At 39.8% G+C, this 25,341-nt stretch overlaps 1 protein-coding gene across 1 annotated transcript in view; it reads left to right on the top strand.

The window, feature by feature from the left end:
- Positions 1-25,341, top strand: part of HIVEP1 (HIVEP zinc finger 1) — a 121,582-nt gene that overhangs the window by 89,869 nt on the left and 6,372 nt on the right. The window contains exons 4-7 of the mRNA XM_075704740.1: positions 1,720-7,676; positions 14,185-14,318; positions 15,665-15,840; positions 17,901-18,005. Coding sequence (XP_075560855.1) covers positions 1,720-7,676; positions 14,185-14,318; positions 15,665-15,840; positions 17,901-18,005 — 6,372 coding nt within the window. The remainder of the gene's footprint in view (positions 1-1,719; positions 7,677-14,184; positions 14,319-15,664; positions 15,841-17,900; positions 18,006-25,341) is intronic.

Here is a 25,341-nt window from a genome sequence, read left to right as displayed (position 1 = left end):
CATTAAGTTGGCATTGAGCTGGAAATGGGGTTTTGAACTTCTAGGTATCTGGCATTAGCACACATCCCAGCTGGGTTATGCTCTGGCACGGAGAAAACACAGCATCTTCTTGCCTTTCTTTTCTTACTGGTCACTTTGCATTCTCTTCTGCTAGACAAGCTTTAGCATTGCCTGGATTTCCTTTACATGGAGCAGGAATTTCACCCTGCATTCATCAGCTCCAGTATCTCTTGTCAGATGCACACTATGTATTGGCTTTCCTCCCACCGCAGTATAGAAGCCAGCTGGTGTTTCTGCAAGAGGATAGTCATCGTGCCACTCAGAGGGGGCCATAGGGTTGATGGGTACTGGGAAGTTACGAGCTTTCTCCACTTACCTCCTTGTGAAGTTGACTCTCAGAATTTTGTCCCTTTATACGTTGTCTTAAGGCTTTTCTTTACCTGGAAGTGCACATAAACCTCTGTTCCCAAGTAACTCTGTGCAGGTAAATGTACTATATGGAGTTACTCAGTACTGCTTCCCAAAATGTGTATGCAGCTGAACCTTTTCAGAAGCATGAGCCCTCTAGTCACATCAGATTCTTCCTTTGAACATTTTTTGCTTTGAATATGGTTTTGGCAAATAGCCTAATGAATGAGTTGTAAAAGCTTAAGAAAATGGATTTACATCCATTTAATATTGGCTTCCTCTGTACTACCAGTGACAGTAGCTGAGACAGTGGCTGTAACTGAGTGTATGTTAGGAAAGAAGTAAAAAAAAAAAAAAAATTAACTAACAGATGAAATATCACACTGTTGAGGTAAACAAAGGTGTATAACATCAGGTATCTATAAGAAAATAAGCTTGTAAGTATCAGCACTGAAATTCAGTCTATCTGTATGTATTTTTTGTTATAGAGGAAATTGGACTTTGTACAAATATAAGTACTTGCTACAAAATTATTCTGCTGAATAATATTCTGATTCATTTGCTCTTCACTACACCCCTGAAACTCCACGTGCATACCTGCTTAAAATCAGCAGCAAGTGTAGCTAGTAATGAAATAATTCAAATTTAGTTTATTTTGTTTCAGGATGCACAAATAGAAAATCGTTTAAGTGTGACTGATTTTATTCATCTGCAGGAGTTGCTCATCTGAAATGCTATTGAAGTTCAGTAATTGGAGCTCTGTATTTGACAGATGGTGTGGGTGGTTGTGCCATTTCCATGATAAATCTACTTACAAATACAACCATGAGGAAGTTGTCTTCATTCCTTGACTACTGCAACATATAGATGGAAAAAGTGACAAACATGACATAAAAACGGATTTGTGTCATGGTTCTTCATTTTTGTGCTATAATGATTTGAATTTTTAAACAAGTGCAAGAGAGAGGTTTCTTTTTACTTTACGTGAAAAGGAGTTGCTATAAATGCTAAAATATTCTTTCAGTAGCCTTTCTTTTCTTACATTTCCTCTGAAGCTTTTCCTATAGCGAATTACTTTTGTAATGTCTTACAGCATCATTTAGAAAGCATTACTCTTTTTAGATGAAAACAAAATAGATCTTCCCTAAGATACATTTACTGTTAAAAAAAATACTGGAGGCTGGAGAAATAGACAGTCCTGTTGCTCCAGGGCTTACTGTTGAAACTTAGAGATGTTAAAATTATATCAATAAAAATATACTGCATTATCCAGTTTTAATATTCTTTTCTATTCCCTTTGTGTTTTAACAGAAATCACCGATGCTGGTACTAGAGGAACCCAAGATACAATTAAGGGTGTGAAAAGAAAAAAGATTGTGACTGAAAACCACCTGAAAAAAATACCAAAATCGCCTTTGAGAAGCCCCGCCGAAGCCAAGGTGAAGCAAAATATAGACCCTTCACCGCTAAAAGCTCCTACGGATGTTTCTGAACACGCCACAGCACAGGATCACCTACCCGTGCAAAATGGAAATCAATGCACCAAACAAAACGGGGGAGCACTTAGTAGTGAGATAAGTGTGACAACAAGCAAATCGGAGACATCAATGCAGACAAAGCTTTCACTGACGCATCAGTCCTTGGATTTGGGTAAACAGGCAGTGGAGGATACTGATGCAAACCAACTGAACTCACCAGAGAAGAAGTCTCTCTCAAACTCCTCATCAAGTAAAACAAAGACTGACAGTAATGAATGTATTAATTTTGTTGATTGCAGTACGTCATCCCCATGTACACGTACTGCATTCGATGTCTTACTAAAAGCTATGGAGCCTGAACTGAACACCTTAGCACAAGAGTGCCCCCCTTATGGGATGCAGATGGAGAAACTGAGACCAAATAAAACTGTAAGCACCTCTTCTAGTCTCACATCCAATACAATGAGCGTCCAAAATCAGTCTGCTTTGTCACAACGTGAGTTTGCAGCTGGACCTCACTATTACCCTTGTACATTAAACAATGTGCATGTAGCAACGACAACCAAGACTGGACAAGCACAAGGCCAATCAGTTTCTCATTCACAAGACCTTATTACTAAAACCAGTCAACAAAATCACCAGGTTGTTATGTGTCCAAGTTTCACTAGATCGCTGGTGCAGCAGCAGAGTCAAGAAAACCCCAAGCTCCAGCAGATATACAGCATAGCAGTAACTTCGTCTGTCGTTCACACCTCATCTTCCACTGTAACTCAGGTTTTTCCTCAAAACCAGTTAGTAGCTAGTTCGTCTTCACCTTTGTCAATTAGCACATCGAGTTCAACACACTTGTCTATAGGTCCCCTGTATAATTCAGCCCAGATAGCATCAGTTGTAAACCATGGTGTAGAACAAATATGTAACCTCTTGAAAGACCAGAAGCCTAAAAAGCTAGGGAAATATGTCTGTGAGTATTGCAATCGGGCCTGTGCCAAGCCCAGTGTTCTCCAAAAGCACATCCGATCCCATACTGGAGAGCGACCGTATCCTTGTGTGACGTGTGGGTTTTCATTTAAAACCAAAAGCAATCTGTACAAGCACAAAAAATCTCATGCACATGCTATCAAACTTGGACTTGTCCTACAATCAGATTCAGGTGGCCTCTTCATATCTCATGACTCTGACAAAGCACTTAGCATTCATTCAGATGTGGAAGAAAGCGGTGAAAGTGAAGATGAAGGCACTGCTGATGAAAGACAAGATGATCAAGAACTGGAACCTGCACAGATAGTGAAAGTCATTTCAAGTGCAGAAACGTTACGGAAAGGAAGCCCTATTCCATTAAGCAACCCAGACTGTATACCAGGTGACTCTTCGTTACATGATACAGAGCCGCAAGTAAGGGCAGCTTTACCAAAAGTCGTCGTTCATCCTGTAAATGTTTCTCCATTAAGGGCTGATAGCCCTAAAGTAACAGAACCAGCACCTGAGCTTGCTGCAGCACAGAGAAAAGGAGATTTTAAAGTGACAACTCTTCAGTCAAATTTAACACATACAGCCTCATTCAAGGAGAATGACATAAAGCAACATCAGAAAGTAGAAATGGGCCTATTAGAGGAACAGCTGGGATCTGCAGTAGGAGCGGTGCATGCTCAGCTCCAGAGACAGCAGGCAACCGATGGTTCCCAAGATCAGCAAGGAAAATGTCTTTTGAGCCCTAGAAGTTTGGGTAGTACTGATTCTGGTTATTTCTCTCGTTCTGAAAGTGCCGATCAAACAATGAGCCCACCAGCTCCTTTCGTAAGAGGATTGCTGACCTCTGAGAAAGATCCAAATAAAAACCTGCCCTGTGTGCCACGAGCAAGTGGTGTGGTAGCATCAGTGGTACAAACTGTTTGTGCCGAAAAAAATCTGATTCTCTCTGGCCAAATGCGACCTCCCATGGCAACAAAAACCCTTGAGGAGCGTATCTCAAAGTTAATTTCTGATAATGAAGCTGTTGTGGATGACAAACAGTTAGATAGTGTGAAACCAAGAAGGACATCTCTTTCAAGAAGAGGAAGCATAGATTCACCAAAATCCTATATATTTAAGGATTCTTTCCAGTTTGATTTAAAGCCCATGGGAAGAAGAACTAGCTCAAGCTCTGATATACCAAAGTCTCCTTTTACACCCACTGAGAAATCAAAGCAAGTTTTTCTTCTTTCTGTACCATCCCTTGACTGTTTACCTATAACGCGAAGTAATTCCATGCCTACTACCAGTTACTCAGCAGTACCTCCAAATGTAATACCTCCCTCTCATCCCCTTCGAGGCAGTCAGTCATTTGATGATAAAATTGGCTCTCTGTATGATGATGTTTTTGTATCAGGACCTGCTACTCCACTGAACCAAGGTGGACATCCTCGGACCCTTGTTAGACAGGCAGCAATAGAAGATTCTTCTACTGGTGAAAGCCAAGTTCTTGGACCAGTACGGTCTGTAGAAGAAAGTTATCTGGGGTGTAATTTATCAAATGAATCTTTATTGCAAAGGAGCAAGTCCCTGGCACAGGGATCAAATTTAGAAAAAACAAAGAAGTCCCCTCAAGTGCGAGGAACAATGTTTGAGTGTGAAACCTGCAGAAACAGGTATAGAAAACTGGAAAACTTTGAAAACCACAAAAAATTTTATTGTTCAGAGTTGCATGGACCTAAAACTAAAGCAGCAATCCGAGAGCCTGAGCATAAAACTGTTCCAAACAGTACGCAACCTCAAATTCTACACTACAGAGTCACTACTTCAACTGGCGTCTGGGAGCAGACACCCCAGATAAGGAAAAGAAGGAAAATGAAAAGTGTTGGCGATGACGATGACCCACAGCAAAACGATACAAGCATACCATCAAAGAACACAGATGGCCAATGCAAGCCAGCAAATTCTTCCAGTCTGTCAAAACACAGTGTGGCAACAACAGTGGTAGGATCACAACAGCCAAGCAACCTTCTACTTCAGAGTTCACAAATTCAGCTTGTGGCTCGAGGCACGGATCAGACTACTGAGCCAAAGATGGCTCCGCTCATTGAAAAGCAGGCAAGTTCAGTTGTGCAAGAAAAGGTGGAGTTGAAAAGGCAAGGGACTGGCATTTCAGTAATACAGCACACCAATTCACTGAGCAGAAATAGCTCATTTGAGAAATCAGAGTCATTTGAAAGAGTATCACCAGTTTCTTCTCAAGAGCCCAACAAGGTTGCGAAGCACCGCTCTTTGAATACAGTTGTAATTCAAGAGGATAGACACTCTCATCTGAATAATCCCCAGCATCATCAACCCCTGTCATCAGAAGCACCTAGAGGGGAAGTTCAGGGAAGCCAAATAGTTCCTAATGAGAGAAGTGCACCGCTTCAGCCGTCAAGACTTGTTCGCCAGCATAACATCCAGGTTCCTGAAATACTGGTCACAGAAGAACCAGACAGGGACCCAGAAAACCAATGCAGCGATCAGGAAAAGACAGAAAGGTTTAATTGGCCACAGCGCAGCGAAACGCTGTCAAAATTGCCAACAGAAAAGCTTCCACCGAAGAAGAAAAGAATTCGCTTGGCTGAAATGGAGCATTCATCTGCCGAATCAAGTGTTGACTCCACGCTTTCCAGAAGCCTAAGTCGGGAGAGTAGCTTGTCTCATGCCTCCAGTTTCTCGGCTTCACTTGACAAAGATGAAACTTCGAAGGCTGAGAACCCTTGCAAAGCAGAGCCTGTTACTAAGTCATCGGAGTTCCTCATGATTCCCACTGGCTCGCACGCGCTGGCTGTGCCTGGGCCTCATTACCGGGAAATGAGACGTGCTTCCTCAGAGCAAATCAGCTGCACGCAGCCATCGATGGAGGTTGTGGACTACAGGAGTAAGTCTTTCGACTGTGGAAGCATGTCTCGGTCAAAACCTGCCTCGCTCGTAGAGGTAGCCACTCCGAAAGTGTCATCTGCAAATGGAGTTACTGGACATGTGCCTCTGCTAGAAAGGAGGAGGGGACCATTTGTAAGACAAATATCTTTAAATATTGCTCCAGAAAGTCATCAGCCTCAAGTTAAATCGACTTCTTCGTTTCAGACAGCTCATGCTACGGACGTGCCCACAGTGCCATTGCACAGGCTGCAGACCTCCGGCAAATCTTCAGTGGAATTTTCTTTAAGTACTCAGCATTCACAGACTCACTCCAAACCTCACTCGGCAATTCAGAATTGTAACCCTGTTAGCCTGTCTTCAGTTCAGCAGCCTCTAGATCATGTGTTGAATAATCAAGGACAGCCATCCTCAACGCATCAGCCTTCCCAGACATCTACTAAACCATCAGCCCAAGGGGAACAAGTGAGCACATACGCGCTTTCTTGTCATCCTGATGAAAAAAAGGATTGCTTTGCTCCAAAGTATCAACTTCAAGTTAAAACATTACATATAGGTCAGCCATACTCTTCTAAATTGCTGAAAAATACTTTATCAACTCAGACAGTTCCAAGTCAAGCTGGGGTAGACCAGAATGCATCCTCCTTTGAATTGCAGGCTAAACTGTCTGACATGTCTAATCCATACTCTGTGCTTCCTCTAAAGCAAATTGTCCCTAATAACTGTAGCAGTCAAATACATCAGATTCCTCCTTTTGTGGTTCCCGTCCGTATTCACAGCAGTATGCCATCCTATGGCTTTGCAACTGTTACACCCCTTCCTCACATTTTAGTAACCCAGGATCAGGTAAATCAATCTGTTTGCAAAACAAATGTTGCGACAGTGCCAACACTTGAAGGCAAAACTCAGCTGCCAAAATCTCACAAAGACCATCAGAGGACTTTGCCAAATTCATTTGAATTTGAAAATTCACTACCAGAAAGTGGAACCAGAAATTCACCTTTGTCAAGCTCTTTGAATATTATTCAGAAAGTGCCAGTTAGCGGACTCTTCCCTCAACAAGAAGGTACAGCTTCAAGTAAACGAATGCTTTCCCCAGCCAACAGTTTAGATATTGCCATGGAAAAACAGCAAAAACGTGTTAAAGATGAGAGTGGAGCTGCCTGCATGACAGATGCTAGACCATTGCATTCACTGAACGTTAGATCTAATGACCCTACTAGTAAGCAGAAGAAACCAGTTTTGGTAAGACAGGTTTGCACCACAGAGCCTCTTGAAAATCACCTCTTAGATCCTGATGGTGTTGCACAGCATGAAAAAAGCAGCAAAGCTAGTACTTCAGACCTGCTGTTGCCTGACCGTCATTCATCTGACACGGGGGTTTCAGAAACCCTAAAGGAGTCATCAGAATCTGAAGACCTTAAGACTTCAGCACCGCCAGTGTTTGTACTTAGAAAACCATCTGAATTGTCTCCAGTGAATAATCAGAGTTCTCTTCTCAAGGCTGTAAGTAGCAGTCAGGAAAGAAGGTCCCCAAGTAACAGTAATGAGGGCAAGCAAATCAATAGCCAGGGTCAAGCAAAGCCTGTAACTACATTGGCTGCAATGAACGCAGGAGAAATGCAGAGGTTGTCATTTCCAAGCCTCAAGACCTCAACAAGTTTTACCTGGTGTTATCTCCAGAAGAGAAAACCACTGCATCTGCTGCAAAACGATCAGAAAATCTCAGCCTATTCTACCTGGACCATTAGTTCCAACAATCCCAATCCACTTGGTTTGTCGACAAAGGTAGCTCTCTCCCTCCTCAATTCAAAACAAAAAGTTGAAAAACCACTGTACACTCAAGCAAGAACTACTCATCCCAGATCTGATGTATTGGTCTATTCAAGCAAGTGGAAGAACAGCTTAACCAAGGTACTTAAGCTATGCTTGATGTATGCTGATTGTTTACAGAGGATTTGCTTTGGAAATCATGCTTGTTCATGTTTTGGAGAATGTAATACGCCTGACGTATAATATATGTGCTTATTTATTTTAGTTATGCTGGATCAAACTGCTAAAAAGATCTTAAGTAATTCCATTAAGAAACCTGTTCATAAGGATTTATCGCTTTTCATGGAAATTAGTTCCTGGATTTAAATCTGTATACAAAGTGTTTATTGTGGCAGGAATGTGTTTGTTTATTTTTTAAATGCAAAGGGTAGGACAAAAGTAATTCTGATATAAATATTTGTTAAACACTTTTAACTTAAAACAGGTTAATTTACGATTTTAAATTGCGTATTTTGCCTTAAAAGTCAGCTGGTATTTTCTGTTATTGAAGAGTGCTCAGCCTGAAGAGGTGTCCATGGATACGCCATGAAAACATTTTTCACCATCACTGATCATCTAACTGTGAGAGGAGCAGTGTACCATTTCCCTTTCTCCCACCTAGGTTAATCAGTGGTGTGAAATAATGACAAAAATAGGGAAATTTAAAATAAAATTACGGCTGCCATAAAAACACTGACAACTTCTTGGATCGATATGGCTCCAAAGATGACGTTAAATCTTGCGTGGTGGAATATACTCTGGGCAATGTTTGTGACCCGTATACAACACTACATCATTCCAGAGTCAGATGGGGCAGAGCAAAGTAGTCGCTTGTTATTTCCTTGGCTGTCTCGGGGCTGCACACGTGTGATGAGGATTTCACTCACTGGACAGGTTCGTTATGTACAGGACCAAAGCTGTGCTGGTTTGCACTGGATTTGGTGTTCCTTAGTAAATGAACTGCCTCTGTGAATGGGTAAAGGTGGCTCTCTGCTCTATAGTATAGCAAGAGGTGGCCATGTCTATTTAATGGATCCAGCACTAGCTGTTACTGTCCCATCTAGTGAAGCCATAAAGCTTTCTGAAGAGACCCTTGGCGTACAGCATGGTTTCATGCTCTTTCCTCTTTGCTGTGTACACTGTGTCTTTGAAGCCAAACTTCTCTTTGGAGCTGGCAAAAATGGGGTGTTAGCCACGGACCTCCCTTTCTCCAGAGTCCTTCAACTGTCTAGGACATAGAAGCCTTTTTTTTTTTGGGTGGGGGGTGTTTAAAAGCAATCATAACTTGCCCTAATCCTGCACTCTGCCATCAGCAAAACTTTCCAGGCATCGGGCTGGGAATCAGGGTCTGTAGGGCCGGCAGTCACTCTAGAGGAGACATACCACAGCCTTGGGAAAAGACATGTATTTCTGTGGATGTTGAGTGACAGAGACTGTTGCTGTCAGAGGTCACCCTGGGATGTTTTTGTATTTGCTAAATGTTTTGCTAAGATACAAAGTCGGCAGTGAGGAAAAGAGCAATAGGATGAGAAACTCTGTGTAAGAGGAAGAAGTAGTTTCAGAATTACAGGGGGAGTTGAGAAAATATGCTGAAACCCCTCAGGCCAAAAGAGCATTAGAGTTAAACCTGGTCCTCCTGAAATCAGTGGGAGACTTTGCTAACATTTATATTAGAGGTCAAAACTTTATCTGTAATGTTTCGTGCTGTGCAGAAAATACATACAGGCTGCTGAGCTGTAACTGAATTGAACTGTTGGTTCCACATTAGCGTGCCGCCTTTGTTTAAACTCATATTACCTTTTTCAGCCTGCTCCCTCACACAGTTCATGAGATGATGTACTTAAATAGTGCTAAATTTAAAAAAAAAAGAAGAAAGGATTCAAAGATTTAGCTTTTTTCATTGTACGTAGTTGAGCGATTCTTTCCAAGGCAAGTCTCACATCAGTTGTGTCATTGACTCATGTTTGTTTTGTTTTTAAAGAATAGTGTATCAGAAGAAATTCTCTGATAACAAAGCTACTGCATGCCTCTTGAAGAACAAATTTTGTCTACAAACAAATTCTGTTTAGAATATAAATAATGGATAATAATATTTTGAAAAATATTTTGACAGCACCCTTTTAAACACTCTAGGAGTACTTAAATGCTGTAATAGGCAGCTGTCAGGTACATTTACAGTGCTTCTGCCGCAAAAGAACCACAGTTACTAATCTTTCTTCAGTCTTTCTTGCTGATGTTTTGAATGAAGCACACAAGTGTGGTGAAAATGAAGAGTTCTTAAGCTCTGCTTGTGGCTGATTTACCTGTTTTACTCAGAGCCATTATGAAGGAAGAAAGTGCAGTGAGAAAGCACCAACTAAAGCTTAATTGGCATCTCAGATTGTACGAGCAAGGTATAGGATGGCAGAAATTAAAAATTTCAAAGACCTGATATGACCTAACACCTCCAGAGTTTGTCTGCTTTCCCTTTTAATGACTCAGGCAGCAGGATTTCAGCCACTTTCCAGGATTATGATGATGCTGTTACAATATACCTCTGTATTACCAGTTTCCAGTTAGACCTGGTAATGGAATAGCTGATGCCAACTTGGAAACGTCCTCGCAGAAGCCATGGTTAAAGAAAGCAAAAGCTGAAATTTCTCATTTGGTTCATGCCCAGTAATCCTCCTACTGTTTTTTCTGGTTGAGACCAAGGATGGAGAACATTGGAGGTCCTTTTGGAAATTAATATTCCATTGGAAAAAAAAAAAATCAACAAAGCCAACAAACAGATTAGCAAATAATTCTGAAAAAAAGTGATTGATTTCCTGCTTCAAAGCTTGGTGGGGTGCTGAGTTCCTTTGGGAACCACAGTTTAGATTGCAAGTCTCTGGGGGTTGTATTTGCTCAAGTGGTTTGCACATTTTAACCCTGACCTGGTGGAGACCTCTAAGTGCTACTATAGTCCAATTTATAAATAATAACAAAAATGCAGCACTGTTATGCCTCACCTCCTCTCTCACAGTCATAGCCCTTTCCAGAGTGATTTGGCGTATTCTGCTCATGGGGCTTTAACTGCTGATATTCTCACCAAGATAAAGCGACTTCCTGAACTGTTCCTGGGTTTTTCCCCAGAACGAAGTCGTGTTTACAGAGGTCTCATGCTGCTTCATAACCGCTACTAATCACTGTCACAAAAAAGGCAATTCTTTCACCAATAGATGCCATGGGAAATGAAGAGACATGTGAACAAAATGCAAACAGTAAGGAGCCCCGGGACTTTGTTTGCTCTTCACAATTCGCTGCTCAGAGGCAATAGGTGAAGTTGCCACGTTCCAGTGATTCAGAGAACAAACCACAAAATGGTATTGTGAAAGAAGCTCCTGGAATGAGTACAGCACGTTAAAATGTAACAGGAGGCTCACCTGCATGGAAAAGGCTTATTTTATCTCCCTGCTCTTTTTATTTTAGTGTTCTATTTATTATTATTTTTCACCAGTTTTCCTCACCTGAAGTCATTGGTGTTGTAGCAGGAGCCCTTTTTCAAGACCCTGCATTAATCTTGGCTCCCCTCTCTGAAGTGAATGAGTAACATGTGCAGTATTCCACGGTGAAGATTTTCGGGCAAGAGTAGGCTGAAGAATGGAAAGTTTCTCCTGACTGGAAAGCTTTCCTTTCTTGGATGATATGCCACACCAGTCCAGCTCACCACTGGAAAGTAGTTAAATGCAGAAGATTTTTATGTGTAAACTAGTAAAAGTTTAAAGATACTAAAAACATTTTCCTCAAGTGGCTATGTGCCAATGGGAAAAATGTTTAATGAATATTCTAATTTGAAATTTATAACTGATGATTCAGGCTGCGAGCATGGGTTTTTTCCAAGGGATGTTGTGAAGTACCAGAAGTATCTATTGAACTGTGGTCTCCGGGCAGCCCTAAGAGCAGGTTTTTTCCACTTTTATACCAGTAATTGAAGACAGTGGAGTTAAATTGGAGCAAAATGAGTAAAGTAGAAATGAATCATGGTCCTTGTCTCTATGGGAGAAGAGAGAGAAGACTGTATTAGAAACGGAAGTCATAAGTAATCGTGGAGAGCAACATTTTACAGCGCTGCCATTTTTCTACACTTTCCACCAGTACATGTGGGATTTTGGGGGATTTTAGGTGAGGTACGTTAAACGATTTCCACACAAGAAACCCGTGCTCCTTAGAGACTGGCTGGTCTTCAGAATTTATGGATGACCCAAGTCCTCTTCAGCATCAATTTGGAATTTTTCATAAAAACTAAAAAGACTGCTTTTTTCATGGTCAGTGAGCATTTCTGTAGATTTCTGTGACAGAAACTCAGTGTTTCTATTAGAGCATCTCTGTGATAGCAGCATTTTGAATGTTTAAGACACTGAAACAGCTGCTAAAATAGCATATAACCAGTAAATTAAAGTACATCAGTGAACACCTATGTTAGGCTATCTTATGTCTGTGCACAAACGTGTGTTGAAAAAAAAAAAGAAGGGGTGGCGGGAGAATCCGGAGGTATTTGGCCTTGTTAGTTTTTGCACTCTAGGTGCTTTGGTGAATATACAGTTTATTATAACACTGTTTCACTGTGGTTTGGATAACAATGTGGGCCAAATATTCTGGAGTGGTGGTTTGTTTTTTTTTTTTTCCTTCTGTCTTTTCATTTTTGAAAATGAAATCTGGAAAGAATACTTAGTCTTTAGGATTGAAAGATCAGTCACTTAAAGATTGCATTATTCCAGCTGCTGGGAATATTTATGTGGTATTGGGGGGTGTATTCTGTATTTTCCACTGCTCTTTTCTTGTTAAATTACAAACGTTACCTTGTTACTCTTTGTTTGAAGTGGAAACAAAGGCAATTCATGTGCCAGGTAGGAACTATAACATGGCTGAGTTGCAATTACTAGAGCAGGCTCCAGTTCTGATATTTCTCATCCAGAACTTCTTCTCCTTTCACCTTGTATGAATGCTGTTAAAACATGCAGGGTGAAATTTCTTTCTTCCTACACACAGGCAGAGTTGTCATGTATGCTTTGGTAGAGCTGCTCAGATATTTGAAAATCCAGCCCAAATCAATCAGAGGGCTGTGTGAAGGCGTACGGATTGGAGTGGTACTTGCAGCCTGTGCGGCTTCCTAGGGCTTTGAATGGAATAGGAAGATGCTTTTCCTCTGATCTGTGTTAATTCCTCATCAGCCACATTCCTCATCGGGTGAGAAGTAAAGGCAGTGGCTGAGACCGCATGGAGGACTATGGGCAAGGACTGGGTGCCAGAATGATGTCACCCTTCAATATATGTAACGACCAGTGTAATTCATCAGTCATTTTAAGTCAGCCAGTGAAGTCATTCCTCTTGCCAAGAATTCACAAGCTTACAGCATTAAATTTTATAATGAGTAGAAAACATAAGGCCAGACTTTTTTTTTTTTCTCTCATCATTTTATTCACTTATCAATATGAGCAAATGTGGTAAGTGTGCCAGCTACGTGGGTAGAACAGTTTATAAATACAGCAGTAATAATTGCTGGCTAATTGGATCATTCCTTCATTGTTGGCCATTTTATAAATATCCTAGACTTGGAAGGAGTTGATTTTAATTGGCAAATGTTGGGGGAACTCATCCTTCTTTTTAAAAAAAAAAAGTTCCTTAATTAATAATCAGGGGAAATGGAGAAATATATTTTTGTTCTGCTAGACAACTGGTACACTTACTCTTGTAATTTGGTCTGGCAGTGGGAATTAAGTGTGGAGTCCTGCTTTGGAAGGGTTCCGGAGCCCCTGTTAATCACCTTACTAAACTGGGAACAGTCAATTTCCACACCAAAACAGGTCTATTTTTTGAAAAATAGTAGCAGAAATGTTACCTGTTAGTATCTTCCCTTGGTACACCCCTCCTTCCCACCCTTCTCCTCTTTGCTGTGCCGTGGGAAAGCAGCTCCTGCCAGCCCCGCGGCGCTGCTGGGTGATGGGTGGGCGGGTGAGACCCGAGACCCACAGCCGTGGGACGGAGAGCAGTCGGGGAAGCCCTTCCCTCCCCCTGCCCTGCTGCGGTAGACACGGGGCAACCAGAGCTGGGGATGCGCTACGGGAACGCTGAGGGACTTGAGCAGTGGGGAAAAAAGCACGGGTAACTGGCTGTGCACTAAAGTTTCCCCCTTTTTGTCAAATTGTGGGGGGCAGTTTATCCTGCAGCTGCGTCTGTGTGGTCCAGTGGCCACGTCGAGGGCAGAGGGGCGAAGCTGTAGCCGTTCGGGAAGCAACTGGGTTTCGTTGTAAGCGTCTTTGCTCTGTGGAAGGCTATCTGTGAGCTAAAAACTGTCGCCTTCACCTTCCCTGAAGAAGGAAGAGGCATCTCCTACTCTAGATTCAAAGCATTCCTGGTTTCCTACAGTGCCATAATCTCTGTCTCGATTTGCCAGTCCACAAATAGTCAATGCGTAGTAGAGAAATTGTTTAGCAAAAGGTATTTTTTGTTTCATGTATCTTAACATTGTAAAAAAATCAGTTACTGTAATTGTGGCTTTTATGATGCTTCTATTCATCATAACTTACAGGTTTGAATGGCATATGAAAGATACTAATTTTAATGGTATGCATATCTCATTTTCTTTCAGCGAGCATTAAATAGAAAAAAATTGACTGCAACTGAATTCAGCAATAAGGAAAACTCTGAATCAAGCACTGAGCACGATAAAGAAAACTCCTTTATCAAAACTGAACCAAGAAGAGTTAAAATATTTGATGGAGGGCAAGTACTGTACTTAGTATACTAGATATCATTGGGAAGATTTTTTTTCCTTGATTCTAGACTTTGCAGAGATGTTGCTTTCTGTTTGATTTATTTTAAACAACAGTTCCCATACTGTGGTCTGTGGATGTTGGTTTATGTTTCCAAGAAAAATGGAAAGTCATCAGGAGCATGCAGCCACGAGAGTTATGAGGAGGGGTAATGAAATAAAGAACAGTAGGCAGTGCAATTAATTTCTTCTTTTTTTTTCCAAAGGATGAACATTAATCAGCAGTAAAGGCAGCCAGATACAGCCATAGATTGTAAATTTTTTTCCTATATTTCTCTTATGTGATAAATAATACCTATTCTGCAGTAAGGTTGTGTAACTGTAGCCAGAGAGGATATAGTCCAGGGGCTAAGCAGCAGACTGCGGTACAGTCTCTGTCTGGCAGTTTGCTGTGGTATACAGAGGCTGGAGAACTCCTGATTTGAAAAATGCCATGGAAATATTTACTGAGAGTCCTAGTCCATGCACTGTAATACTTTAAATTGGTTGCCTGATATGAATAGCAGTTGTTTTAGCCACAGTGTTGTGCCATGTACATCATCTTATAAAACAGATTTTTTTTAGCAGAAAAGTGCCAGTGACACTTCTAAACATTTTGAGCACAAATGGTGCATATTTTATTATTCTCATAACTGGTGGCAGGCTCGAGGGCTTTCCATTTATTGGTTCCCAGTTTGAATCCAGTCTAGGCAAGCAGTTAAGCCATTACCAGCTGCCCAGGTAAAACATTGCTACGTGTCTCTCTCCAAATATTGTGGGGACCAGGTCACAAAAACGAAGCACAGCAGAGATATATATGGCATAATTGAATCTGAATGTCTTTTTCCATCTAGAGACAGTCCCAGTAGGCTGAGTCCAGAGCACATTGATAGGGAATTTTAAAGATTTTCCCGTTGTCGTAACTAATGTTGTTCCTTTTCTGCATCCAACGCAGAGCCTCAGAGATGCTCTTTTAAAGCTTCCTCATGGTGCCCAAACACGCTTCCAAGAACTGACACTTTTAAAAAGTGTGCTCCTGTGTTACAAAAGGAAATTTGAAATCTTTAAATGCTTAGTATCAAATAGTACCTTTATTAAAAAAGATACGCCATTATTCCTAAACAAGCCCATGATTACCTAGTGAAAAATCTCGATATGAGTTTAACAAAAAAATGCAGAAGTTGAGCGGAAAAAGAGCATGATTGGTTTTGTCAGTCATTCATTTTCACCTCTTACATTACTTCTAAAATTCTGGTTTGTAACTAGAATAATTTTCCCATTACAACTAATTGCCTTACTCTTGTGGTACTGTTACTAGGTACAAGTCAAATGAAGACTATGTGTATGTTCGGGGGAGAGGGAGAGGGAAGTATATCTGTGAAGAATGTGGAATACGTTGCAAGAAACCTAGCATGCTGAAGAAGCATATTCGCACACATACAGATGTCCGTCCTTACCACTGCAATTACTGCAACTTTTCCTTCAAAACTAAAGGTGGGGTACTTTTCTGTGTGCTTTTTCCCCCTTCTTTCTGTATACTTTAAAGTATAAGTCTTTTCTTCTCACATTTGGCTGTTCATAAGCTAAAGTAGTTGCCTCTCTGTGGAGTTTTGTTGTCTAATGCTTCAAATACTTGCAGTTTCTGATTTCATTCTTTTCCTTTGTCTTCTGTATGTTTACTCAGATAATCACATCTTTATATGAATGAACTGTGTGGCATGCCATGGTAGGTGAGAAATTGGAGTGGAAGAGGGAAATTGTATGGGGGGATGATGAAAGTTAGGTGAAGATAAGCAAGCTGGTTAGCTGCTCATCCTAGGTAGGGATGGGAACACAGAATTTTAAGTCCCTAATGGTGGTCTTTTGGAGGTATGACATTGACATACACTGTACTCCTATTAGCACTCAACTAATTGCTCCAGGAAAGAAATTGAACTTTATTAAATTACTGTATTAAAATGTTTTTCATACCCTTGAAGGAAAAGGCTCGCTTTCCACTTGACCTTCTTAAGACCCAAAGATGGACCCCTACTTTTTAAAAGCCTGCTTACATCAGATACTGAAATGCATCCTAGTTTAAGCAGGCAGTATACTGAACAGTGGTAGATCCAGGACTCAAAATAAGTGAAGCAGACAGCAGAAGTTCACAGCCAAAATACTTTCAGCGAAAAAATTCTAAGCAGCAAAATTTTTCTTGGCTTTGAACATCGTTTAGCAATAATCCCCCGCAGCTGTAACCTCAGAAACATTTGTATTTTTAGTGGGTTCAAGACTACTCAGCAGTTTGGTGGAAAACTTCCAAGAAATAACCCAGTGCTGCAGAAAGTGGGTTGGATAGTCTTTAGATGTGTCAAAACCTATTGCTGCATCCGGACACACTGGGTCATCATGTTGCCTTTATGGTGAAATGCCGGAGTGTGAACCCAATATCTTCTGATTGTGGTTTTTGCAGAGTAGGCGTGCTGGCCAAGTTCAAGTAATTAAGTTCTGCCCATTTGAAATTCTGCCTGGTTTCAGTTGTAGCAGAATACTTGTATTTGCTTCTCTTCTGCAGTTGCTATGCCCGGATATTGCCGTTACTGCTGGCAGAGTCAGTCACACAGTTGGGTGATTGATGTTTGGTAAACCACCCTTTGTGACAGGACAGTGTAGCCAGTAACTTTGTGCAGTATGTAAAGCTGGGAAATTTGTTCTTTGTGAGTCAATACAGTCATACAGCTTCGTAACAATTATTTCAAAATCTGGGGTGAATTCCTGGCTTTGTTTCAAAGCAGGAATAAAGTATTCCAAAACCATAGAAGAAGTCACCATTTCACCCACTGTAATTTCTCCCATTGAAATACCTCAAAGAAACAGTTTTTAAGAGATGATAGGAAGTTTAAGTATAAAGCGAGCAGTTACTTGTGTTAACATGTATTTCACAAATGTCATAATTTACAGACCTCTGATCTACTCTTAACCTTTTCTTGATGATATTTGCCATATTTTCTTTTCAAAGGAGAAGGGGAGAGCAGCCTGTGGGGCCTCTCAGCAGTTACGCATTCACTTTTGAGATTCAGATCAAATATGTTCATGCTCTGATTTTGAATAAAATTAATCTGTTTGTTTAGGTTGGCAGTGAAAATGATTATGCTAAAAATGGAATCCATCAAATACTAAAAGAGCTGCAAGATACGACCTTTAGTTTCGCATGGTAGTTTTCTGTCAACATGACTTTGAAGACCGAATCACCCTTTTTTATACTTTGCATAAAAAAATGCGGGATCTTTTACACCAATGCAAAATATGTCATCATCTAGGGTTTCCATCCTATTCTATTTTATCTCAATAAAGAACTTCATTAAATGTAGCCAGAGACCTAGTAGCATTCAGGATGGTGAATCTGCCGCAGCCCTTGACAGCTTGCATTGAGGGGCAAGGTTCTATCAAGTGTGAAATGAAATTATACAGGTGGTTATAAATGTAGCTGAATAAGATATAGACATGTTGAGCATATATTTGTATACATCTGTATAGTGACAGAGCAGTTAAATTTTTTTCATTTTTTTCTTAAGGAAATTTAACAAAGCATATGAAGTCAAAGGCACATAGCAAGAAATGCATGGATTTGGGAGTCTCAGTAGGCTTAATAGATGACCAGGATGGAGAAGAGGAATTTGGTAAGAAATTAAAATCTTTTTTCTTTAGTGCATTTTTGTATTTGTCATCCCAGTTTCTTACCCTTTCTTTTCCAGAGCTTTTAAATTCTTGTACAGGGAAAAGATAACAGATAAAAATCTTATAAGCTAGTCCAAGGGAATAAGAAATGCTGGAAAAACCTTCACCAAAAGAAATGACAAGCATATGCTAAAGAAAAATTGCTGCTGAATTTTTCACAAAGTGTTATACAGTTTAACTTTATGAGTTTCACAGATAAATATGACAAGACTGAAAATACCAGAAAAACAGCTGTTTGCCTAGAAAAAAAATGTAGTCAAATATAGTGTTTCTTTGAAAATAGTTGCGCATGAAATTGTCAAAGTTTTGAGATGCACTGTTTCATAAAAATTACATCGCTAACATGCCACCCAGAATTACAAATATGTTGCCGAGTGCTCTGCAAGGAGGCTAATCATCTTCCAGTGTAGAGTTCTGTCCTCCTTCACAAATAATTGGGCATAAATGAGCAGGTAGAGATCATTCAGAAATTTTTCATCTTGACCTGTTCTACTTCTCCATTAGTGATGAGAGTCTTATCAAAATGAATGTATTTGCTAATAATTGGGATTTTGCACTCCTCACATCCTGAGATGGCTCCACTGAAGAGGAGATGAGATTGAGGACAGTCAAAGAGGGCCAAACCGGGTTCGTGCAGGTTTTGCTCAGCGTGATAAGAAAAGATGCAGCTGCACCAGACACAGTGAGATGGAGAACAGGATTGTGCATTAGGACTCATGTTTTAGATCTCGACATGTCTCCATGCAGTGGTGGCATTTTCTCCTTCCTCCCGTTTCTCAGCAGGGAGATGAGTCCTGTTGCTTTGCCCTGTTGTATTTTTCTTCCTTCAGTGGAATAGTTTATTAGATTGCGGATGAGGTTTTGAGAAAAGAAAGCAGTGGAGATCTTTATTTAAACAGTAAAGGGCGAGAAAGATGAATGCACTTGCTCCCATGTGACAACCGCTAGCAGAATAAGCGAATCAGCTTGAATCTAATTCTAAATAATGCTGGGAATATGACTCAGCTGGTATGATTCAGTAGTGCGCTAGGTACAAAGAAACCTGCATTTTCCCTTTTTTGGCATTCTTCGATGTATTCCTTTTTAGTAAGCTGAAAACATGTCCCCCTTTGCAATTTGAGGTACCAAATGAATAACACAGAAGATAAGCAGCAGTACAAATTACTGTCCTTTTCTCAGAGAGGAACAGTTTTCATTAACGTTTTCAGCCCTCACATGACAGAAAAATCATCACTTTTTTTAAGCAATGTTCTGTAGCTTTTGACATTTTATTTAGTTTTGTAAACTACAGCTGAACAGGTATTGCCATTTACTAGGAACTAAAAACATTTCATTGATTGATAAATGGATATTCCCAATCGCGTACATTAAAAATTGCATTTGTGGTTATAATGTAATGGGAAATGTTTCAAATGTTAACAGAATTATCAGTAACACCCGTAAGCCCATTTTAAACATTTGTTGAAAGATCTTTCCTTTGGCTTTAAGACTAATTGAGAGAGAGAGAGACTCTCTCTCTTTTTGCATATCATGTACAGGTGTGTGTAACCATAGCATAAATATATTAGATATTCCCTGAAATATGCTCGTTGCTTTAGCACAGTAATTACTTAATAAATAAAATACTCTGTTTTGGAAAAAAAGCAAAACAAACATTTGACAGGATTTGCTACATAATCCTTGAAATTCTTCCAGAAATTTAATTTTAAGACTGCAGTGCTTTTTTATTTTTTTTCTCAAGCTACAGCAGGTAACATTTATTTCTTTAACTAAGAACCCCAAACCAAAAAACAACTTGGTGATAAAATCCCTATCTTCTCTAAATGATCTGGCTCATGTACCCATAGCAAAACCAGCTGTGCAGCACAAAGCTCAGCACAAAAGTCCTATCCAAGAAGCAAGGTAATTAAGCCCATGATAAACATGTGTTTGCTGCAGCCAAACCAATCCAGCCTCTCCAGTTGCTGCATAACACAGGCATTTACAATTATCCATGTAAATTCAGTGACTAACTGTACACTTCAAAAATGTGATTCCATCTCTCAGCTCACCTAGTCACACTTGAAGGTATTCTTCATGATAATTCAGAAACTTGCCTGTTGGCCCATTTTTAAGGCGAAGAGTCAGGAGGGAAAAAAAGTGTGAAGTATTTGCATAAGTGCTTTTTTAAATATAGGTGGTTCTGCTGCCCTCTCTGAAATCCTGTACATGCTAATTTTTTGGCTACATTTGAATGTGATTGAATATATTCATTTTTTTGAGGTGTCTAGGCCATCTCGGTTACCAAAGTGGCTCTTTGGCTGCCCTTTCCCCAGGGCAGTGCAGCAGAGCTCGCATTTGGGGCCAGCACCCCTCACGCCGGTCTGGGCTCTAGGGACAGCCCTGCCAGCGGTGTGTCACCCACAAAAGAAGACGTGATGGGCCTTGGGTATTGAGCTGCACTTATGGGGTTACATCTTTGGCCCTTTCACCCCTCCTTCCTCTGGCGTGCGGTGGTGGCAGGTTTGTGTCACATCTCCTTCTGAGGCTTTAGAAAATGACGTCTTTAAATGCATACATTTTTTACTTTGGGAGTTGTGTGGTTATTAAAAATGATCTCGCTCTTCAAGCCAGTGGTCTGCCCAGTCCCATGTCTTTCCTCAGTTGGAAGGCAATGTGAGGAAGGTGCAGAAAATCTGATAAGAAATAATTATGACCTCAGAAAACAAATTTATTCTTCCCATAGGCCCTGTGAGATTGGCCTGTCTCCTGACCCAGAGAATGTCTGTCTGTCTGTCTGTCTCTAACTCATTTGTTAGCTGAACACTTGGAATACTGATTATTCTTATGGCAATTAAAAATGTCTACACCTTTGCTTAAAATAATTAAGCTGTATGTCTTCCACCAGACTTTGAATTAGAGAATTAGCCAGAAACTTAACAAAGCCACCAACTGTTTATTTACTAAGGAATTTGCTGGTTCTGTTTTTATGTCGTTTTTTTAAAGCACAGGCAATCACAATTATTTCAATACACCATTTTTTAGATTCATGTGAGAAGTCAGCTTTGACCTGATAGCAGTACAGATTAATAGTACATGCAGACTGACTGAGTGCAAAATTGTGCACAATCCTGAACGCAGGCACGCGCACACACACAGAGCCTGTTTTTTCAGTAATTTGAGAAGCTGAAATTTTGTTGTTCTGTAGCGTCTAGGGAAAAAAGAAAGAGATGCTCTCTAGTTGTCTGAGACTATATGGGATCAGAGCTTTTAACATAGCATTCTTTGTATTTGGACTTGTCATCATTTGGGTATTAGTAAGTACTTTCTGGCCTAGCTTTTGTATTCAAAACCATTCCCTCATCCATTTATCTTTCATCTTCTGCTCTGTGGAATGTTCTTGTCACCAAAATACAGGGTTACAATGTAAGGAATGTTAATATCTGAATTAAATTGTCAGACGAGGTGAACTGTTTAGTGTGACAGACTGCAACTGGGGGTATCCTCTTTGGCCACGTTGACCCAATATTTTGCTATGCAGTCTTAAAAACAACAACAGTTTGTCTTCAAATTAAAGCAGTTATGAACTTTAAACTTGTAATATTTCATATGTAAGCTAATGTATGAGTAGTATGGTACGCCTGAGTAAACTTGCACAAGATAGTTATTTAATAATGAAATCAGTAGATAGGCAGAACTTATTTAAATGGTCTCTACGGAGAAATTTTATCCCAAAATACTCATTACTTTACCAGTGAAAAGACCTAATTGTAAGTTTCAGGTATGTATTTTTATATATATATACACACACACACACACACACACATATATATATAAAAAAACCACTTTCATTTTCTGTAGTATTAAATAAACCCTTCTAAAGATACAATGGTTCTAAGTTAATTAGCTATATATTACTTACAGTAGATCTTAAGTGAGTTTCCATGGCTCTTCATTAGCTTAATCGTGACTCAGTCTGTGTTTTCACTGCACCTGTATTTAAGGAGTGAAAATAAATGAAAATCCTTGCAATAATATCCTCCTTTTGCAAATAGAATGGAAGGCTGATTCTGTATAGCTTACAAGAAATACTTTTTTCTAATCCTTTTTTTTTTTTTTTTTTTTTAATTATTAGTGTCTAATCTTCAACTAGCTGTACATTAAGCATGCTGGAGCCCTACACCTACAGCCTGGGAATAGACTACCTAATGCTAGGGTTGATTTACAATATACAGGTTACTCAGGAAGGCTTAGGTGTAAATAATCTCTTTAAACAGAGGTTACTCTTATTTTTTTAGTTTTACTTTTTTACTTTCCATACTCTGAGGAATGAAAGTCAAAAGCCCACAGGGTTTTTTTCTGATCTCTGAGGAGCACTGGCTATTACCAGTCTGAATGTAACCCAGTAGATGTCACTGTGAGTCCTGTTTGACCATGAGGAGCGGCGGACAGTAGCTGAAGCAAGACTGAAATCAGTCCAGTAAAGTCTATGAACAGGATTAGAAAGACAAGGAGACAGCAAGTTTGGGTATAGATGCTAGCGCTATGTACTTTGTTTTATCCTTTTTAAAATCTGTTTGAACGGTTGTGGAAAGGTCTATTAAAACACTAATACAACAGGTGTAATTGTTGTAATTGTTCAGAATAATAGAGAGTGCATTGATGACATGCAGACCTTGCTTTCAAGTTTATGATAATATGATGACATACTAAAAAATATTTCTGCCTTTATTGCTGTATATTTTTTTCCTGAGTTTGATGGAGAATATATAATACAGAACAGATGCTTTATTTTTAAAAGCTTTTATGTAGATATTAATCCGTAACTGAAGATACTTACACAATTTGAGGCGATAAACACTGCTTTGTATTACTCAGGTGCTAAAAGCCAATAAACTTAGTAAATTTAAATGTAGATGGGAACAGAGAGTGAACAGACACTTAGTAAGCTACGTCTTTAATCTGTATAAGTAGAGCTAATAGCCATCTATAGCTATCTACGTAACTGTCCATTTGCTTAGGAACGTGTAAAACTTCAGCAGTCTGTATTTTCGGGTCTGTCTTGTGTTCCTGACAGTGAAAGAACGAAAATGAACAGTTTGCTTTTCATGTGAAAATCTACCTAAAAAATATTATTAAGTTGTAACCAGATATGACTAAGTTATAAGCCATTGAACTTTATCATTGGATTTGGTGCAGAAATTGCTAAGTCTATAGCAGGGCCTGGTAAGTCAGGTCATGTGATGGACTAATTGGTGATAATATTGGAATTAAAAGCTGTAAGTTGAGATTCTGAAGAACCTTTCTTTTAGTACTTTGCAGTATGATGATAATTAGATGGCCATTGTTAAAACCATATACAGTCAGAATTCCTGTAGGAAAAACTTTTAAAATAAAGAACTTTAAAGTACATAGAGAAACCTATTTCGGGTACCTAATTCATAGCATCACAACTGGAAAAAGCAGTTCATGGACTTATCAGCCTCAGGCGCTTCACTAATGGACATACTGGGATGCCGATAAGTCCAGCTAATGCTATTGTGCTAAAGAACTTAAAGCTTTTTCTTTCCCCGCTTTGAGGGAAAATGTCAATATAACAGAGCCTTAGCCAACAAGCTCATCAACACTACAAACGCAATACAGATCTGATTAGCTGAGGACTGACAAGAAAATAAATGAAGGACTAAGATAATTTTTGCCCATGATCTGTATACACTTATTTCAATACCTAGGATTAAAACCTCAATTTTATTAAATAAAATTATAGCTGGCATGTGAGCAAAATCCCCAATCAAAAGTTGTGTCCATGTTTGTATTACACCTTTATTTCCAGATGTTCCTAATTTTTGCAGAGTTCAAGTCTGTAGCCAAAAGTTCCACTTGCTCCTGTGAAGTCCAGGAAGAAGAAAGAGTCTTGCTAAGGTTGAAAAGAAAAGATTGCAGCAGTTGACAGAGGATGAGAGAAATTCCGTACGCTTCCAAAAACACTCTTTATAAAAAATTGAGGCAGTCTTAAACAGTCTTTCTGTTAGAATGGTGAGAGTTACAAATTTGAAAAGAGAAATAGCTTTCATAAAGGCTTTACTTAATAGTGTGAAACTTTCTTCCTATTTTCTTTATAAAAAAAAAACCTGTGAACTTTCATGCCAAAAGCCATTTCCCCATATGCTAGTAGCCTTTAAATTTATGACACATCCTTCATTCTAAAATATCCCACACTGCTTTACAACCTCATAGAAAGTGAAACACAGAAGTCATTTTGTTCCCTTTGGAAATTGAGTCAGTTCTAGTTATATATATCACCTACATAAGCATATGGTTATAATTGTGCATAGTTTAAGATAGGAAGCGAAGAATTAATTTTTCCCCAATTAAAACTGCAAGGGAACTGTAGTAGGCAGCATACCATTTCTAAAATGGATTGGGGCCAGTACTACTTGGTTAAGAAGACAGTGTTTGGAAAAGAGTCTTTCACCACAGGGAATGGTCACAGCCTCAGCTCGATGCCTCATTCAGAGAAGACCCATAACCTGCCTGGGTCTTCCACCGCTTAAAACTCCAGCATCGGGTCCTCTCGCAGCTCCACTGATGTACAGCAATGCTTAACAGGACCACTGATCACGAAAGCTTGGGCACCTCTTGTTTCAGCAAACACGCACGCGGGTATAAAAGCCAGAGCAGAGCATTCCTTTGTGCATTGCCAGAGCAAGCGAGTCAGGAATGGTTTTTTTTTTCATCTGACTTTCGAAGCAGTGTGGGAGTAAGGGAATCACATTTATCGCTGTCACCTCGCCTACACTGCAGGCTCTGGCTCCAGGTAACCACACTTAAATAAAAGCTGGCAAATGCACAAAGGGTGGAGGTAAACAGGGAAACAATAGAGGGAAATGGTATCCCACGGAGTCCCGCATGTAAGGAATCTGTGTCCCACACATGGTTCCCCTTTCCCTTTCCATGGTTTTATTCTAGAAAGCCAAGGTGTATGCAGAAAATTTCTATATAAGCAGCATTCGCTTGTAAATCCTGTAGTGTTTTTAAATGTTGATTTGAAAGAAGATAGTTTCTTATTATAAATCAGGGCATTGTTTGAGCATATGTTTTCCTTGCTTTACAAATGTGACAAGTCAGTCTAATCACTTCAGGTAGTTTCTCTTGCCAGTGGAGACAGTCATTCGTGATTGACATCAACTTTCACAGAAAATGTGATTCATGTGGAGAGAGGGAGAAAAAAGAAAAGAAACAGTAGGATTTCCCAGAGAATAGTTACGTGATGTTGGTAGAGAGACCAAAGTTAAGAGG

The sequence above is a fragment of the Pelecanus crispus genome, chromosome 2, assembly GCF_030463565.1.
Source record: "Pelecanus crispus isolate bPelCri1 chromosome 2, bPelCri1.pri, whole genome shotgun sequence".
NCBI classification, from domain to species: Eukaryota; Metazoa; Chordata; class Aves; order Pelecaniformes; family Pelecanidae; genus Pelecanus; species Pelecanus crispus.
This window is presented reverse-complemented; position numbering and strand designations above follow the sequence as displayed.